The following is a 19610-nucleotide window of genomic DNA, read 5'->3' on the forward strand; positions in this document are numbered from 1 at the left end:
CAATGTTCCGGGGAGCACACTTAGTATTCCGGGGGTCACTACTGATTTATTCTATGTATTATTATAATTTAGACGTATTATTTTGGTCTCCTCCGCGGGGCCACTCTCACATCCCCCCCCCCCCAAAAAAAAAACATGTCTGGAAGAAACACTGTGTATAGCTCGTTTGATTTAACTGTACGTGCGGCAAATCTGAGAACTAATTTCCTTGTTCATAAGTGACTTTAGTCGCATGGCAGAGTTGAGATTTCTTTTACTTGAGATTTCTTTCATCTGCAGTTTTTCAAGAAAATGAAAAGGATATTCCGAACCAAATCAAATTTAATGGAATCAGTCGTGTACTACTTTAAGTCGTTGTGCAGTAAATATGTAAACTACGGTACAGGGTTGAACCACTAAAGTATGGCTTTAGACTTGAATTTCCCATGTGAAAATAGAACTTAAAGAATTTCAAATAGTGTATAGGCTAATAAAAATATCAAATAATATCAAAAAACATATGTCTACAACAGTAGCGGAGACACGAATACCATCATAAGGTGTAAAATGCCATGCCAAAAACACTCAGACGAGGATATATACAGGTATGTATATGAATCGATGCACTGACCATACGCCAGTAGTAGTCCCCCCGTTATATCTAGTCGAGTCAGCAAAAATTTTTGTGACGTCATAGGTCAAAGGTCAATGACCTTGGCCCGGGGTCAATGACCTAGGGGTACCTAGGACCACCCCCTCTAAATTTTGGCAGGGGTACCTTGGCCCACCCCCTAAATTTTGGCAGTGGTACATAGGACCACCCCCCTTAAATTTTGGAAATTGCCAAATCTAAAAATTTGCTATGGTAGCCTAGGACCATAGTATGTACCTCTATCAGTATTGGGTGTCTATGTCGTTCCCTTTCATGGGTAAAAAATTGCCAAAAATTCAAATTTCGGGGGTTTTTGACCTAATTTATCCCCTTTGATGAGGTGTTATTACCCTATATAGTTATATGGGCGTATACAGGGGTCCATTACCTTTCATAACATATGGGTATATTAATGCACCCGTTGAAAAATTTGGGAGGGGTACCTTGGCCCACCCCTTAAATTTTGGAAATTGCCCAATTTCAACATGCGGTATCATAGTACAGGACCCTAATATGTATCATGATAAATTTGGGTGGTCTACTTCGTTTCCTTCTAGGGGTACAAAATTGCCAAAAATATAAACGTAAGCAATACGTTGTACCACGTGTTTGGTTTTTCGACCTAATTTATCTCCTTGGATGAGGTCCTATTACCTTATATGATTATATGGTCATGTATAGGGGTCCATTACCTATCATAAGACATGGGTATATTAATGCACCCCTTGAAAAATTTGGGAGGGGTACCTTGGCCCACCCCTTAAATTTTGGAAATTGACCAATTTCAACATTGGGTATTATAGTATAGGACCCTAATATGCATTATGATAAATTTGGGTGGTCCACCTCATTCCCTTCTAGGGGTACAAAATTGCCAAAATATAAACGTAAGCAATACGTTATACCACGTGTTTGGTTTTCGGCCTAATTTATGTGCTTGGATGAGGTCCTATTACCTTATATAGTTATATGATCATGTATAGGGGTTTATTACCTATCATAAGACATAGGTACATTTGTGCACCCCCGGGAGGGGTACAATGGTCCACCCCTTAAATTTTGGAAATTGACCAATTTAAACATTTGGTATTATAGTACAAGACCCTAATATGTATTATGATAAATTTGGGTGGTCCACCTCGTTCCCTTCTAGGGGTACAAAATTGCCAAAAATATAAACGTAAGCAATACGTTATACCACGTGTTTGGTTTTTGGTCGATTTTATTCCCTTTGATGAGGTGTTATTACCTTATATGTTTACATGAGCGTATACAGGAGTCTATTACCTTTCATAAGACATGGGTATATTGATGCACTCCTTTAAATTTTTGGGAGGGGTACCTTGGCCCAACCCTTTAATTTTGGAAATTGCTTAATTTCAACATGTGGTGTCATAGTACTGGATACTAATATGTATCATGATAAATTTGGGTGGTCCACCTCGTTCCCTTTTAGGGGTACCAAATTGCCAAAATATAAACGTAAGCAATACGTTATACCACGTGTTTGATTTTTGACCTAATTTATCTCCTTGATGAGGTCCTATTACATCATATAGTTATATGGTCATATATAGGGGTCCATTCCCTATCATAAGACATAGGTACATTGATGCACCCCGGGAGGGGTACAATGGCCCACCCCTTTAATTTGGAAATTGCTCAATTAAACATTTGGTATTACAGTATAAGACCCTAATATGGATCACTATAAATTTGGGTGGTCCACCTCGTTCCCTTTTAGGGGTACAAAATTGACAAAATATAAACGTAAGCATTACGTTGTACCACGTGTTTGGTTTTTGACCTAATTTATTCCTTTGGATGAGGTCCTATTACCTTATATGGTTATATGGTCATGTATATGGGTCCTCGCTATCATAGTACATGACCTCAATATGTATCATGATAAATTTGGGTGGTCCATCTTGTTCCCTTTCATGGGTAAAAATTGCTAAAATATAAACATAAGCAATATGTTGTACCATGTGTTTGGTTTTTGGCCCAATTTCTTCCCTTTGATGAGGTTTTATTACCTTATATGGTTATATGGTCATGTATATAGGTTCATTTCCTATCATAAGATATGGGTACATTGATGCATCCTTTAAAAATTTGGGAGGGGTATCTTGGCTCATCCACTCGGTTTTAGAAATTGTTTAATATAAGCATTTGGTATCATAGTACAGGTCTCCAATATGTACCACTATAAATTTGGATGGTCCACATCGTTCCCTTTTCATAGGTAAAGAACTACCAAAAATCAAATTTCGGAGGTTATTGACCCCTATTTAGCATGTTATATGGTTTATTACCTTTATATGTTTATGTTCCCTTTTAAATTTGGGAATTATCAAATAACAAAATTCGGTAAACGTTTTCTAAGACCCATTGTAGATGTTGATGTTCCTCTTATGGCCAAATATTCAAAATTTAAATGTTATTGACCGGCTTTATTATTGAATAAGTACAGGATTTATTACTTTTTTCATAAGACACAGGTGTATTTGTGTACCAATCTTAAATTTTGGAAGGGGTACATTTCTTATTGTCGTATCAATAATTGGTAGTTGTTCATTGGGTAAATCATTACGATCACGTGATCGGTTATTGACCTATGATGGGATTAGGAGTCCAGGACATTGGTACATTGAAACTTTGTAGGATAATTTGAGAATGCGTCATTGGTTTTGATTATTCCCGCCAAATATAAACGTAAGCAAGACGTTGTACCACGTGATTGTCCTTGATGAGGTAGTGTACAGGGATTCATTTCCTTTGTTGTGGTACTTCTTAAGTTTGAGTACACACACACTTCTAGAAAACAGTTGGTTCTACTCAGGTAAACAATTGACGGACATTATTGACCTTATTGAACATATAATGATATGATTAACTCTAAGACTTAGGTATATCAAGAGAAGTATTCTTTAAATTTGGGAATGGTGATAAACAGAATTTTAACATAAGGTGCGAAATTTGAAACAATACATTGAACTTTAGTCACAGCTCATAGTCTAAGATCATTGGTGGTGATTGATTTGAAATCTGATAGCTAACCTTATTGAATCTTATGACTCATAGACGAAAGGCAATACATGCTACAACAGTTTAAAATTTAATCATAAGGTGATGTAATCTGACACTAGCAAAGTTATTGTGTAAGCAATTTGATTGGATGATCACTATCTTTCCTGCAATCTGATTGGTTGATCACTATCTTTCGTGCAATCTGATTGGTTGATGATTTTCAAATCTTTGCTGTATTCAGTTTTAAGTTTTGTTTTAACATTTAAAAAGTTTTTAAATTTTTTTTGTTTGAAACTTTGGTTTGACATTTTTCGTTTCCAAATTTTTTGTTTCAAAATTTTTTGTTTAAAAATTTTTCGTTTGAAATTTTTTGTTTGAAAATTTTTGTTCGAAAATTTTGTTTAAAATTTTTTGTTTGAAATTTTTCGTTTCCAAATTTTTTGTTTGAAATTTTTTGTTTCAAAATTTTGTTTGAAATTTTTTTTCGCTTCAAAATTTTGTTTGAATTTTTTTCGTTTGAAATGTTTTGTTTGAATTTTTTTCGTTTCAAAATTTTGTTTCAAAGATTTTTGTTCTAAATTTTTGTTTCAAAGTTTGGTTTGACATTTTTAAAAGTTTGTGCACTTATTAGTAAAGAACTGGAACTGTTTAGAACAAAAACCTTTGACAACATTGTGGTGCAATAGTACACGTCAGAACCTGGGGTTGTACTTGAAATGAAAAAACACAATTCATTGAAATGGATCATTTTATTACACTCCACATACATCCATACCAGATAGTGGTTCTGGATATTGTCGATACAATGTATTTTGAACTTCTTGCACTAGTTTGTCTTTAGCATATAATTTTAATTCCAATTGAAGTCTTTTAAGGTCTAATGCAATATCAATTGGTGGAAACTCAATGTCCATTTGATCACAAATAAACTGTTTATCAATACAGGTATGCACCCACGAACGATGTTGACAACCATCACAATATCTAGATACATGTTGTACAATATGCATAACACATTTTTCAAAATAGTACTTTTTCAGGAATATACTAGTTTTGTTGCACACTTCCACTGCATGTTTCACACACTGGAATACGCTGATAAATTTGTTCCATTCTGTTTCCGTTAGATACACCATGTTGCGAGGGACATGGAATGTACTCTTTTTACGTAACAGCACCATCTTCTCTTCGAGGACTGTACGCATCACCACTTCATGATTTGAGCCTAATGATTTGACTATGGTCACATTTAGCTCATCATGAAAATAATCGTTCATTTGGTCGATTCGTGAACATAATATTTGCCATTCTTCACAGGTCAGTTGTACACCAAATTGTTCTGCTTTGCCCAATCGAATCACTGGTTCAAATGTTCTAGCACTGATACCAATCATCACATGTTTTGTTTATTGGATAATAGCTTGCGAAGATGAACTCTTTATCGTTAGAAGTGCACATCTTTCCTCCTGAAAAGCACTTGCTCAAATGATTTCACGGTATTGGTTGATTTATAGAACTACGGCTGACGTCATGTGCTGACGTTTGAATTCATGGTTTCATCACAGTTGCTGACGTCATGCTGACCAACCACATTCATACAACTATGTCTGATGTGGTGACGTTTGAATTCATGATTTCATCACAATTGCTGACGAATCTGGCTGTGTACTAAATTCAAACTGATGACTTCGACCCAAGAGTCTTTTATAACATAAAGATACAGATCCAGTATTTAAGAAACGCAGCAGTTCTTCTTGTTTTGATGCTTCCATGGGTAAATATCTTGCTGGTAAAATTATATTCTTACCATTTTCAAGCTTCACTACGATTCTTAATCCAAACTTTGTAGGGATCATTTGGCTAGCTAAGATTCTATAAGGTACATTCTGTTGTAAATCAGTAATCTTGGTAAATGATTTCATCACATCACGCGTGTTTAGAAACTGCAGACAAGTAGCCATGATGATGTTATCATGAATACTAACTCGAACGATGATGCAAAACTGATGACGTTGCATTATCATGTTCTGACGTGTACTATTGCACCACATGTTGCCAGAGGTTTTTGCTCTAAACAGTTCCGGTTCTTTACTAATGAGTGCACAAACTTTTAAAAATGTCAAACCAAACTTTGAAACAAAAATTTAGAACAAAAAATCTTTGAAACAAAATTTTGAAACGAAAAAAATTCAAACAAAACATTTCAAACGAAAAAAAATTCAAACAAAATTTTGAAGCGAAAAAAAATTTCAAACAAAATTTTGAAACAAAAAATTTCAAACAAAAAAATTGGAAACGAAAAATTTCAAACAAAAAATTTTAAACAAAATTTTCGAACAAAAATTTTCAAAAAAAAATTTCAAACGAAAAATTTTTAAACAAAAAATTTTGAAACAAAAAATTTGGAAACGAAAAATGTCAAACAAAATTTTGAAACAAAAAAAATCAAACAAAAATTTGAAAGCAAGAATTTTTAAACAAAAAGTTTCAAGCAAAAAAATTTTACGTTTCACGGTTAACCGTCAAACTTTAACCGGTTTTTAACTATTCGATTAACAAATAAACGGTTTTGATCATATTTATCAGTGAGTGCAAAATGTTGAACGAAACCAAGATTTTTAAATGTTAAACAAACTTAAAACTGAATACAGCAAAGATTTGAAAATCATCAACCAATCAGATTGCACGAAAGATAGTGATCAACCAATCAGATTGCAGGAAAGATAGTGATCATCCAATCAAATTGCTTACACAATAACTTTGCTAGTGTCAGATTACATCACCTTATGATTAAATTTTAAACTGTTGTAGCATGTATTGCCTTTCGTCTATGAGTCATAAGATTCAATAAGGTTAGCTATCAGATTTCAAATCAATCACCACCAATGATCTTAGACTATGAGCTGTGACTAAAGTTCAATGTATTGTTTCAAATTTCGCACCTTATGTTAAAATTCTGTTTATCACCATTCCCAAATTTAAAGAATACTTCTCTTGATATACCTAAGTCTTAGAGTTAATCATATCATTATATGTTCAATAAGGTCAATAATGTCCGTCAATTGTTTACCTGAGTAGAACCAACTGTTTTCTAGAAGTGTGTGTGTACTCAAACTTAAGAAGTACCACAACAAAGGAAATGAATCCCTGTACACTACCTCATCAAGGACAATCACGTGGTACAACGTCTTGCTTACGTTTATATTTGGCGGGAATAATCAAAACCAATGACGCATTCTCAAATTATCCTACAAAGTTTCAATGTACCAATGTCCTGGACTCCTAATCCCATCATAGGTCAATAACCGATCACGTGATCGTAATGATTTACCCAATGAACAATTACCAATTATTGATACGACAATAAGAAATGTACCCCTTCCAAAATTTAAGATTGGTACACAAATACACCTGTGTCTTATGAAAAAAGTAATAAATCCTGTACTTATTCAATAATAAAGCCGGTCAATAACATTTAAATTTTGAATATTTGGCCATAAGAGGAACATCAACATCTACAATGGGTCTTAGAAAACGTTTACCGAATTTTGTTATTTGATAATTCCCAAATTTAAAAGGGAACATAAACATATAAAGGTAATAAACCATATAACATGCTAAATAGGGGTCAATAACCTCCGAAATTTGATTTTTGGTAGTTCTTTACCTATGAAAAGGGAACGATGTGGACCATCCAAATTTATAGTGGTACATATTGGAGACCTGTACTATGATACCAAATGCTTATATTAAACAATTTCTAAAACCGAGTGGATGAGCCAAGATACCCCTCCCAAATTTTTAAAGGATGCATCAATGTACCCATATCTTATGATAGGAAATGAACCTATATACATGACCATATGACCATATAAGGTAATAAAACCTCATCAAAGGGAAGAAATTGGGCCAAAAACCAAACACATGGTACAACATATTGCTTATGTTTATATTTTAGCAATTTTTACCCATGAAAGGGAACAAGATGGACCACCCAAATTTATCATGATACATATTGAGGTCATGTACTATGATAGCGAGGACCCATATACATGACCATATAACCATATAAGGTAATAGGACCTCATCCAAAGGAATAAATTAGGTCAAAAACCAAACACGTGGTACAACGTAATGCTTACGTTTATATTTTGTCAATTTTGTACCCCTAAAAGGGAACGAGGTGGACCACCCAAATTTATAGTGATCCATATTAGGGTCTTATACTGTAATACCAAATGTTTAATTGAGCAATTTCCAAATTAAAGGGGTGGGCCATTGTACCCCTCCCGGGGTGCATCAATGTACCTATGTCTTATGATAGGCAATGGACCCCTATATATGACCCCTATATATGACCATGGCAATTTCCAAAATTTAAGGGGGGTGGTCCTATGTACCCCTGCCAAAATTTAGGGGTGGGCCAAGGTACCCCTGCCAAAATTTAGAGGGGGTGGTCCTAGGTACCCCTAGGTCATTGACCCCGGGCCAAGGTCATTGACCTTTGACCTATGACGTCACAAAAATTTTTGCTGACTCGACTAGATATAACGGGGGGACTACTACTACGCCGCCGGCTGAATCGTTCGCCACATGACTGGACGGACAGACATTCATATACTCTTGCGATACCACGTTAAGTATTATATTTCAGCACACAGAGGTGAGTCGAATTGCAGAGAGACATACTAATGAAATTATTTAAGAGATAGGTAGAAGTACTCAACTGACTGTCGTTACAATCCATGAAGGGCTACAGTTAGCCAGACATCGCACATTCAACGTAGTGATGCATGGTCAGTGCATCAGTTCTCAGGTGTCACTGTTTCTCACTTTCGGGACCTGGGTTCTCTACTTCTTAATTTTCGTAGTTCCCTCAATTGCCTTATTACGATGAAAATATGAAATGAAACATTTCAATTGTACGATCCACGATTATGCCTTCGAAGCTATATAAAAGAGGTGATAAAAAGAACGAAATGGAGGAATGAAGAAATTGAGAGGAAACGAGAGAACACGAGAAAACCCACGCAATGGTGATTGTACACTACAAGGCCCACTTGGCGAGAGCTGGAATCAAACCGGGGCCCCACACGCCAGAGGGCAGTGCTTTACCACTGAGCTACCGCGCCCCTCATGATGATGGATCAACGCCAGAAAATGTTAGTAGTCAAATTAGGAGTGGAAACAAGGATCACGCACTACGAAATCGTGTGCCCATACACATCAGCTAAGCAATCTATCATTAAAAACAAAAACTTAAACAACCCGTTTCTTTCTTGATGTTCTTGCTCGCACTAGCAGACGATATAAGTTGATGCATATGCTGACGAGAAAGAACTTCTCCCCTCAAGAAGAAAGGGTTCAGTACTTAACAAATTTGTTAGAATCTTATGTAGTGTTAATAGGAGCTTCTGGGAAGTAAGTTTTGTTTTTAACATGTCTGTACAATATTTGTGGTAAATTATTAGAAAAGTGATATTATCGGGGATCACAAATGGAATAAACTGCTAATTAGCAGGATCAATTTTTGATACCTTTATAGTAAGGGTAAGTAGGCTTAAGCTCATTGACCCGCTCCCTACACCATTAGTCCACAGCCGATTTATGTGTATATTTTGAATAGTATGATTAAATAAAATATACAACTTTTAATAACAGTTCTCACTTGGATGCTGTAGAGGTCACTAATCTCTATCTTCACTCAAGTTTCTAAAATCTTATACAAAACTTCAACAAAATATACCTAACATGAAGCAGTATTCTGTTTTGCAACTAAAACTTAATGAAATTGAAATAAAGGTCAAATTAGAATAATTAACTTAAATCCAAAAAAATAACTGCACTAAGTAGATACATTGTAATTATACTAATACAATATTTAGATTACATATGTTAATTTTATGAATAATAAATAATTAACAAAATATGTCTGTTAAGCTTGCCCTTAACAGGTACAGATGTACGGGAGCTGACAGTCTGCATTACAAAAATAATAAAATGTAAGATATAGAATGTAAACAGAGACACGTTTTTAGGTCAGGGAAAAGTCATGAAAATTACTTAAGTTACACCCTGGTAAAAGTCATTCAAATAAGAGAAACAGGTTACTTTTACTTTGCATTCTGTACAAGACTTTTTAAGAGTAAGTACAGTTTCTGAAGATGATTACAATAAGTAATGAAATTACAATGTTCAGTTCATTTCTGTGAGTGCTTTGAGCTTGTTTTGATAACATAATTAGGGAAAATATAGTAAGATAAAACCCTTTTCACTGACTCGGTAATTACAAATTACAGAAAGAAACAATACTTTTACACTGAGTTGTTCATATTTTATTCATCACTCACTACTAATGTTTCCCAGAATCTGAGAAGACGTTTCTTTTCTAAATTATTCTTTAAAGAAGAAACAGTTGAAAGTTAAATTAGTTGTGTTTTTCTTGATGGACAACTTGCTGACTGCTTTAAATGTCTCTTTATTGAATGGATTTGCTATATGTTTTTTAAAAAATTTAGAAGTGTATACGAGAATGAAGGAATCAGTACAACAGCAGTGAGTTCACAATTTTAAGAAAATATTCTTAAAAGCATGGACGAAGAAAAAGGGTGATACATAATAGCATGCTAAGGAAGTGGATATGGATGTGAACAATAGTATTACAGAAACAGATCACTCCTTTGATTATTATTGTTAAATCTTAATATTTACTCTGAAACATAGTTTATTCTGAGACAGAACAAGTACTATGTTAATTAGCAAAATCTGCTAAATAATAATTTTATAAATGATGTTCGATATTTATCCGGTACCTCAAACAAAAATGAAATGAAATCTTGTTTTACGTCCCACGGTTATGCCGGCTAGGCTAATGGTGAAATGAAGAAAGTGAGGAAATGGGAGAACCCCGAGAAAACCCATGCACACGGCGCTTGTCCACCACAAAGCTCACTTGACGCCAGCTGGGATCGAACCAAGGACCCCAGGAACCAGAGGTGAACGCTCTACGATTGAGCCACCGTGCTCCTATTACATCGAACAAGTAAATAAAACTTGACTGCTATTTAATTTAAAAATTGCGAGAAATAAACGGAACTTTTAAAAATCTGGAATTATAGTAATCTTGGATAAATGTTTTTCTGGTAGTAGTGGTGCTGCGCTAGGCTGAGGTATGAACCATTTCGGTCTCCAAAATTCCTTAACTTAATGAAGTTTCCTAATAGTTGGCAAATTGATCTGATTTTTGATAATAGATGAAGATAAGACTGTCAGTTGTAAACTCTTTCCTTTCTGATTGTATCAAACTTTCTTATTTGCTATGAAGATTTGTAGCCTTAATTTAATGATTACACTGTCTTAGAAATTATGTTTGTTTTTTCGCCATTACTAATTATTGAACTCGTGCTTCTGAACAATTTGTGATGTACGCCACATTAAGAACCGCTGGCACGATGGAACAGATTCTTTATTTAAAGAAGACGAGTTAATTTGCATTTTTGAAGCAGTTTACTTTTCTCGGTTTGGTACAAATAGTCCGTGTATCGTTCTTGTTACAGAGCAGTGAAAAGAAATGAAATTTGTATTTAATATAGCATTAAATTATTATTTTAATAATATAGTTCTGTGGCATTAATAACCTAAGCAGAATTTAGAACATCGTTAGATGTATGTATAGAGATATAAACATGATTTCAATTCTCTTTAAAAATACTATGAAGAAAGCTTAGTACCAAATATCTAATTGAAACGAACTTTTCATAATATTAGTTTTAAAGGTGTAATGCTAAAACATGACTGTAATTAAATATTTTAATTGTCTTACAAGCTACACACACTTACTTATATTCATTACTATCCTCTTTATAGTAAGCATAACTTCTTTTATTTGCTCAATAACATACTTAATAGCATCCATCACTTTTGTTAATGCTTTCTTAAGTGCTACAAACGGCTGTTTTATGATGTTTATGATTTCACGAGCAAGGTTTTTCACTTCTTCCTGAAAAAAGAAGTCGACATGAATAATTACTCAATGAAAGAAATGGATGCATTTGATAATTAGATAAAACATTTAACTCTTAATGCGTCATACTTGATAATCCACGTACAGTTTCAACAAGTTCTCTTGTCTTCTTCGGTAGGTTTGCTTCGGTTTCGCTTCACTTTCCAAGGTTCTGAGGAAATACAAGTTTCGTTTCAAATTATTTACAAGAATTCATACTAGGAACTTAGGAATAATAAATTGGAACTTTGAACTATGTTGTGTAACCTTATTCTTCAGCTGATAATATCAGACAAATTACGAAATGAAGTTTCTCCGTCACGTGATGTGATTTAAATTTGCAATTGGAATCTCCAAATCCGCCGAAGAAGACTCAGACAGAAAAACATGTCCAAGTTTTCATATTTGCCTTTGGACGTTCAGCATCACAGTAGAAACTTTAGGAATAATGTAAATATCCACGGGATTTCTCTTGAATTTCAATGGAATGCGTCTGTCACGAGTCAATACAGTGAAACATCCATTAACGAGCACCACTCGATAACAGACATCTCCATAATACGAACAGATTTTTTGCACCGGCAAATACAGTATATATAGGAAAGTAGCAAAATCTGGCACCCCATTCCCTAATAGCATGTTGGTTTGCAGCAAGTCTTTCACTATATTTGATTTTAACTTGCTATACTTTCCGTGCACTGTACACCTGTTGCAGGCTTTTTGAAAGAGTTATTCGCAAATGTCGTAATTTGATTTTCACTTGCTAGATTTTACTTGCCTCGGAGGCTTGCAGCAACTTTGTAGTAAGTGTGTTAGTTCTAGTTTCTACCAACAGGTGACACAAAAGTCTAATCTTAGAAATCTCCCCGCCAGGCCGCCATTTATAGTAGATGCGAAGTATGTGAAACATTAAAACGAGTGGGTAATTTAGATAATCATTGGTATGTAAGGGTCCAGTACGTAGAGATAATGTGTATTTTAAACGTGTATTGTTTAACAAAGTTGTTAAGAAAAATATACTGTGTATGTTCGTATACAGTAAAGTGCTTGCTGCAGGCTTGCTATGCTAACTCCACACAATTGCAGTAAACTTGCAACGCAAGTATATACCTGCAGAAGACTTACTACACTCACTTGCTGAAGACCTGCTGTAGATTTGCAATGCAAGTATATACTTGCAGAAGACTTACTACAAACTTGCTGTAGACTTGCTGAGGACGTACAGTGCAAGTGGTATCCTTGCCGAGACTTGCTTTCAACTTACACAAATTTGCTGCCAAATTGTTGTGCACTTGCAGCGCAAGTGATATGCTTGCAGAGACTTGCGTCAAACCTGCACTAACTTGCTGCTGACTTGCTGTGCACGTGCAATGCAAGTGGAAACTTGTAATAGGGTTGCTGTGCAAGTAAACCCCTTGCAGAAACTTGCTTTGCAAACTTACCATACACTTGCACTAGAGGTGTGCTGCAAGTTCGAAGAGTGTCAACTAGGAAGTTTGCATTAAACTTGCAGACTTGCATCACAAGTCTGCTGCAAGTTTGCCAGACTTGAATTGCAAATCTGCTGCAAGTTTGTTGCGAGTCATTTTTGCTATTTGGGTTATGTTTTTCAGTCGTATAATTGGCAGAATTAGAACGTGCCATTTTAAGTATTCGATATAAGTTAAACAAGTTTCTTATGTCTAGTTGGCAGTGGAAAGTTGATAGATCTGACGTGGTTGAAGCAGTGAAGTTTTTCTTTAACTTACAAAATTCATGAATCTGAAAAAAGATTACTAGCAGCGAGTTGTCTAAAAATTACCAAATAAACTAAAGAAAATGAAATATGACCAGATAATGACGTACCATAACTTCAGAAAATATAAGTAATTTGACTGATAAAATACATAAACATGTTGAGGAAATGTAAACACTTTTATTTTTCATTGTATGTATATGCTTCTTGCGTAAACGTTCAACATAATTATGAAAACTGTTTAATAATAATAATAATAATAATAATAATAATAATAATAATAATAATAATAATAATAATAATAATAATAATACACCAATCACAATCATCGGCAAAAGTCACATATCTAATTGTCTTTGTCCGCTTCAGCACATTCAACATGTGCCCAGTCTTGACCACAAGACACATAATACAATTTGTCGCTTGCCACGAAGGCCAATCACTTGAGGGTTTTTACTCTGGACGATGGTCAATCCACTCTCATCGCCGTTATACCCGATCACGCTGGTAATTATGCTTCCGAAATTACTTTTCCAAAATATTGAAGAATTTGGAAACACTTTCAAGTGCAAAACCTACCGCCCTTGCAAATAACGTACCCGTTAGTGCATATACAAAGAGGATGTGCTTACATCGTTTAAGAAACAACTTAAACAATTTTTTCATGTCATTTCATTACGGAAAGGATATTCTAGATTGTTTCTCCTAGCTAACTGGAAGGCAATTCTTCCTAAATCTGCTCTAGTTAACCCGAAAAAAACTAGCTTCCATTGTTAAACAGTATCGTACCAGTTCCTTCTCAAGCGCTTCATTAAAAATTGCAAGAGCCGCTTTTAGTCTGAGCCGCTGTCATTGTATCACCATACTTTTCTTAACATAACCTTCAAAGAGTAGTCTTCGGGACATTATACATCTTACACGTTTTCTTCCATCCCATTTCCTTAGACCTCACATTAGTTATACTTTGAGCCATAGTCTCTTTCGGCCAATTCTGACTACAGTGTGTGGTTTTCTTTCCTTTGTTCTCCTTAAGGAGGTTTCTTTTTGGCGCTGTAGCAATGGAAAACTCCCACCAGAACTCAAGCAACTCTATTTCATTTTATATAAGACTATAGCCTGTAAAAATGAGGAACTATACCGTCTAATAATGACATATATGCCATTAAAAGAGGGTGTCGCTTTAAAACTCCGAAGGGGGTGCCGGATCAGGGTTTCAGCACATGGCGGAAACAAACGTAATAGTTTCGCAATTAAATCTTACAACATATTACTAAACACGTATTTAGTTACTTTGTAGTTCCTTAATTAGCTACTATAATGAAAATTTTACCTACCCATACTCTTTTACCTTTAAACTTCGGGTTTCTGTGACACTACCAAAACTTGCAAGTCACTCAAATCAAAATGACTGTTGATGCTCACGCCTACACTGTGTAGAATTACTTTCAAATGTCAGCACCCTCTCTTAATCGTAGTAAGCAATGTGGCCAGCACAAAACTTGGCTGTTTACGTCTCACAGAGACGGTAGATACTGGGGTGCCGATTAGGGGTAGGGGGCCACTTTTGGTAAATTTCCTCTACGAATTATTACGAAACAGAACTGTTCATTTTACAGTACGAATATTGACAGTATTCTTTTTACCCCAAATCTCTTCATAAGGTGTGTTTTATTCTAAGTTCATTCGAATTTAGGACAGAAAAATACCTTCTGTACTTTGAAAATAAAACTGCGATACAGTACAGTATACAGGAAATCCATTTCGTACAAAATGTCTTTGTCATAAGTCACTGATTTGGTGAACCATACATAGAACAGTTGCATGCTGAACCTGAAATTATTATTTTCTCTTTTCTTCAATCAGTTGGTTTCTGGTGGGTAGTGATGTGAGGCGGAAAATTTTCCGCGGAAAATTTTCCATTTTGGAAAATTTTCCGGAAAATTTTCCGCTATATTTTTCCGGAAAATTTTCCGTTCTAACAAAATATCAGTAATGAAGTAACAATTCCGCAGCAATCATAAAATTGTTTGAATTCATGTATAGAAATTTTAAAAAGTGGAAGATCGTTTAAAGAATCTGAAAATTTTCATGGCTCAGACAATTTTCAGTACTATGTAAGAACAAATGAAACAGTTTTTCATGAATCGAAATATTTTCTCTCATATGGAAAAATTGAATAACTTCGGTTTTTATGTCGGAAAATTTTCATCATTTGAAGCAAAAAGTAAAACAGCTTTTTGTGAATCGGAAAGTTTTTTTTGCTCTGTAGAAACAAGTGAAAGGAATTTTTATGAATCGGAAAATTTTCATCACGATGTAGAAACAAGTGTGAAAAAAAAAACTTCATAATCCGGAGAATTATGGATATTGTGTATAGTGATGTTAGGTGGAAAATTTTCCACTATATTTAACTGCACATAGAGTTACAAAATTGAATTACTGTAGAAGAAAGTTAGTCAGCAACAAATTATAATTTTCCAATTAGCTTTCGGGAACGGGAAAATTTTCTAATATTTCAAGTTGAGAAGTAAAATTTTACACAGTGCTTCTCTCTCTCTCTTCATCTGCGAGCTCCTTCGCTGCTAAGCGGTTAGCATACGCGCCTTTGGCATGCAAGACCTTTCTTTGATTCCCAGCGGGAGCTCATGTAGTTCGGATTCCATGTTAATTAGTTGGTCCCGTCTTATATGGTCTCGCTGCTGAGAAGGACGTTAAACTCAAAATCAACTCAATTCAACTTCTCTCTCTCTCTCACACACACACACACACACAGAGAGAGAGAGAGAGAGAGAGAGAGAAACACTGTATATTTTTACTTTCCAACTTAAAATAGAAAATTTTCTGGTTTCCGAAAGCTAACTGGAAAACTATAATTTGTTGCTGTCTAACTTTCCTCTACAGGAGTTGAATTTTATAGCTGAATGTGCAGTTACATATAGTGGAAAATTTTCCACCAAATATCACTATACATAATATCCAAAATTCTCCGGATTATGAAAAGTTTTTTTTTTTTCACTTGTTTCTACATCGTGATGAAAATTTTCCGACTAATGAAAATTCCTTTCACTTGTTTGTACAGAGAAATAAAATTTTCCAATTCGCAAAAAGTTGATTTAATTTTTGCTTCAAAATTATGAAAATTTTCCGACTCATGAAGAGTTCTTTAATTTTTCCATACAAGACAGAAAATATTTCGATTCATGAAAAATTATTTCACTTGTTCTTACATAGTACTGAAAATTGTCTGAGCCATGAAAATTTTCAGATTCTTTAAACGATCTTTCACTTTTTAACATTTCTATACATGAATTCAATCAATTTTATGAATACTGAGGAATTGTTACTTGATCACTGATATTTGTTAAGAACGGAAAATTTTCCAGAAAAATATAGAAGAAAATTTTCCACCTCACATCACGGCTAAACAACGATGTAGGAATAAGTGGAGTATGTTTTTATGAATCGGAAAATTTTCCGTTTGAAAATTTTCCGGAAAATTTTCATCACTGTATAGGATAGTCAATTTTTCGATTCATGAAAAATTGTTTCACTTGTTCCTACATAGTACTGAAAATTGTCTGAGCCATGAAAATTTTCAGATTCTTTAAACGATCTTTCACTTTTTAACATTTCTATACATGAAGTTGATTGATTTTATGAATACTGAGGAATTGTTACTTGATCACTGATATTTGTTAAGAACGGAAAATTTTCCAGAAAAATATAGAAGAAAATTTTCCTCTTCACACCACGGCTAAACAACGATGTAGGAATAAGTAAAGTATGTTTTTATGAATCGGAAAATTTTCCCGGAAAATTTTCTGGAAAATTTTCCGGAAAATTTTCCGTTTCAAAATTTTCCGGAAAATTTTCATCACTGCTGGTGGGAGTCCTAGAAGACCTTCAATAAGCGGAAACCCAGCCATATGGCCATGAATTCTATGCAAAACTTCTTTTCTTCTAGGATTGCCATCTTTTGGTAACTCTAAAGCAAGACCCACTTATCGAGCATGTGCAGGTCGGCAGTTCCATACCCAAATACCAAATTTATACAATGAACAATTTATTAAGAATAATAGAAAGAAATACAGATATATGCATTCATAGATGAGAATTGAATTGAAATTTTAAACCAATAACACACGAAACAGCAAATTCGTAGCATCAGCTTGTTGGTGGCTAGTTGAACCGAAACCACTGAGCGGAATATAGAATGACATCATTGGCAGTGATTTCGCTGTTGTCACACTGAAATCTTTTAGCGAGGGAACCATATTAGTATCTCAATAGTCATAGGCAGGCATCATTATGGATCAAAATTTACAAACGCAATTAATAATTTACGTCACAGGTGAATTGAAACGGACTAATTTTCCGCCTCAATTATATATTATTGTTCTCTGTACTAAAGAATACAGAATAACTATATTTAGAAACTTTTACACCGAAATTTCCGAAGCTGGGAAATTCCATTACAAAGATTGCCATTTGCGTTAGCCAGAATTCGCGAAAGCGCACCCGCAGCGAGGCTACCTGTTAAAAATAAACGCTCATAAAAGTAGTGCGTTTCAGAGTGTTTTGGATATTTTTTTTTTTTAATTTCGAGGGGGCAGGCAAAACACTAGAGAGACATTTTGGGGTGCAGCTATTGTTTCTTTTCTTGTATACTGAAAATATTAATTGTCTTAAATTATCTACTTGACAATACCTGTCTTGGAGGCTAACGATGTTACCGGGGGGTGTGCGCCTCCTTACCCACCTCCAGTATTGTCATTGCTCTGTGCTAATGTACAGGTAGAGTTTCTTGAACTTTACAGGGACCGTCAAGTAAGACGCATTCATAGGTAAGTTTATGTGTATGTGAAATTTAATTACATTTCTATATTTATGAAAGATAATTTATTTAAGAACTCATGATGCAGATTCAACATGTTATTCGTCGTTTGAAGTCACATTGAACCTCTTTGAAAAAGTATCGTGTGGAAAAGCTACAATATGAAATAACACAAACACTAGGTTAATTTTTTTTCAAGTTACCATTTACTGTAAAATGTCAAGTTATTTCATTATTTCCTAAATTAGACAGATGCGAAATGCAAAATGTACGATTGATGTTAAATATTTTTTATCTTTATTATTATTCATCATTATTTTAATGGAAAGTTATCCACGAGGAAAAAGGTCATGAAGTAATTACATTTTCTCAAGTTAGAGAAAAAAGTATCGTATTTTACGGACTGTAAGACGCTACGGACTATAAGACGTACTTAATTTTTAAGCAATTTAAAAAAAAGATACCGTAAAATTTTTACCGTTTTTATTAGATGGAGGAGGGAGACAGTGTTAGCACGCTTGTGAATCCCCGCAACTTACTGTATGTTTGTCGCATCCCATAGGTGCACTGCTGCTACCAGTTGAATCCAATGTTATCAGATAGAGTTAGGTTTCCAGCGGCATCGAATATGTGCCCATTTTTGAGACTGGCGGGAATTTCAAATCAAACACTGGACATTTTTATATTAATTTCCAGTATGCCTGAATTTTGGAGGCAATTTTTCGAAAAAAAAAAACTGCGTCTTATAGTCCATAAAATACGGTAGATAAAGCACTTTAACTACCCAAGAACTTAAAAAAATGTATTAACGTATATAATTTGAACACGAACAATACATTTTATTCCAGGTCATATCCATAGAACGAGAAAGGGGTCACTATTATTGAGTGAGTTCAGCTAATACAGAGTGTCCGGAATGCGACTGACGGTTTTTAAAAGTATAGTTTTAATATGGTCAGAGATACAGAAAAAAAAACAGAGAACTTAGAAAGTTTATTTGGTCTTACTTACAAGTCATTCTAACTCAGTGTAACTCCACGTCAGCTCCATTTGTAACTCTTACAATATCTAGCCTGAACTCAATCTCTCTCCACGTATTCTGTAACATCTGAGGTGTTACTGAAGCAATCACATTCCTATTACGGTTCTTCAGTTCATCAAGGTTACGCACTTTTTCACCAGAATACACAAGGTCTTTCACATATCCCCACAGGAAGAAGTCCAGGGGGGTAACATTTGTCTCTGCAAACCACCACACGCATTGCGCCTTTTCGACTGCCGATGTCATTTCTGTTTATCGGCTATACAAGCGCCGTCATCGATAGTTGTCCAAGTATGAAACTTTGCTGAACAAAACTTTTTGATTTTTCCTTCAATA

The 19610-nt window shown here is 34.7% G+C and overlaps 1 protein-coding gene across 1 annotated transcript in view; it reads right to left on the reverse strand.

Annotated features, from left to right (window-relative positions):
- LOC145668230 (uncharacterized) overlaps positions 1-19610 on the reverse strand; it is a 135764-nt gene that overhangs the window by 107635 nt on the left and 8519 nt on the right. Inside the window, exon 5 of the mRNA XM_081735885.1 lies at positions 11501-11660. Coding sequence (XP_081592011.1) covers positions 11501-11660 — 160 coding nt within the window. The remainder of the gene's footprint in view (positions 1-11500; positions 11661-19610) is intronic.

Source organism: Thermobia domestica, chromosome 13, assembly GCF_964235325.1.
Source record: "Thermobia domestica chromosome 13, izTheDome1.hap1.1, whole genome shotgun sequence".
Taxonomy (NCBI): Eukaryota; Metazoa; Arthropoda; class Insecta; order Zygentoma; family Lepismatidae; genus Thermobia; species Thermobia domestica.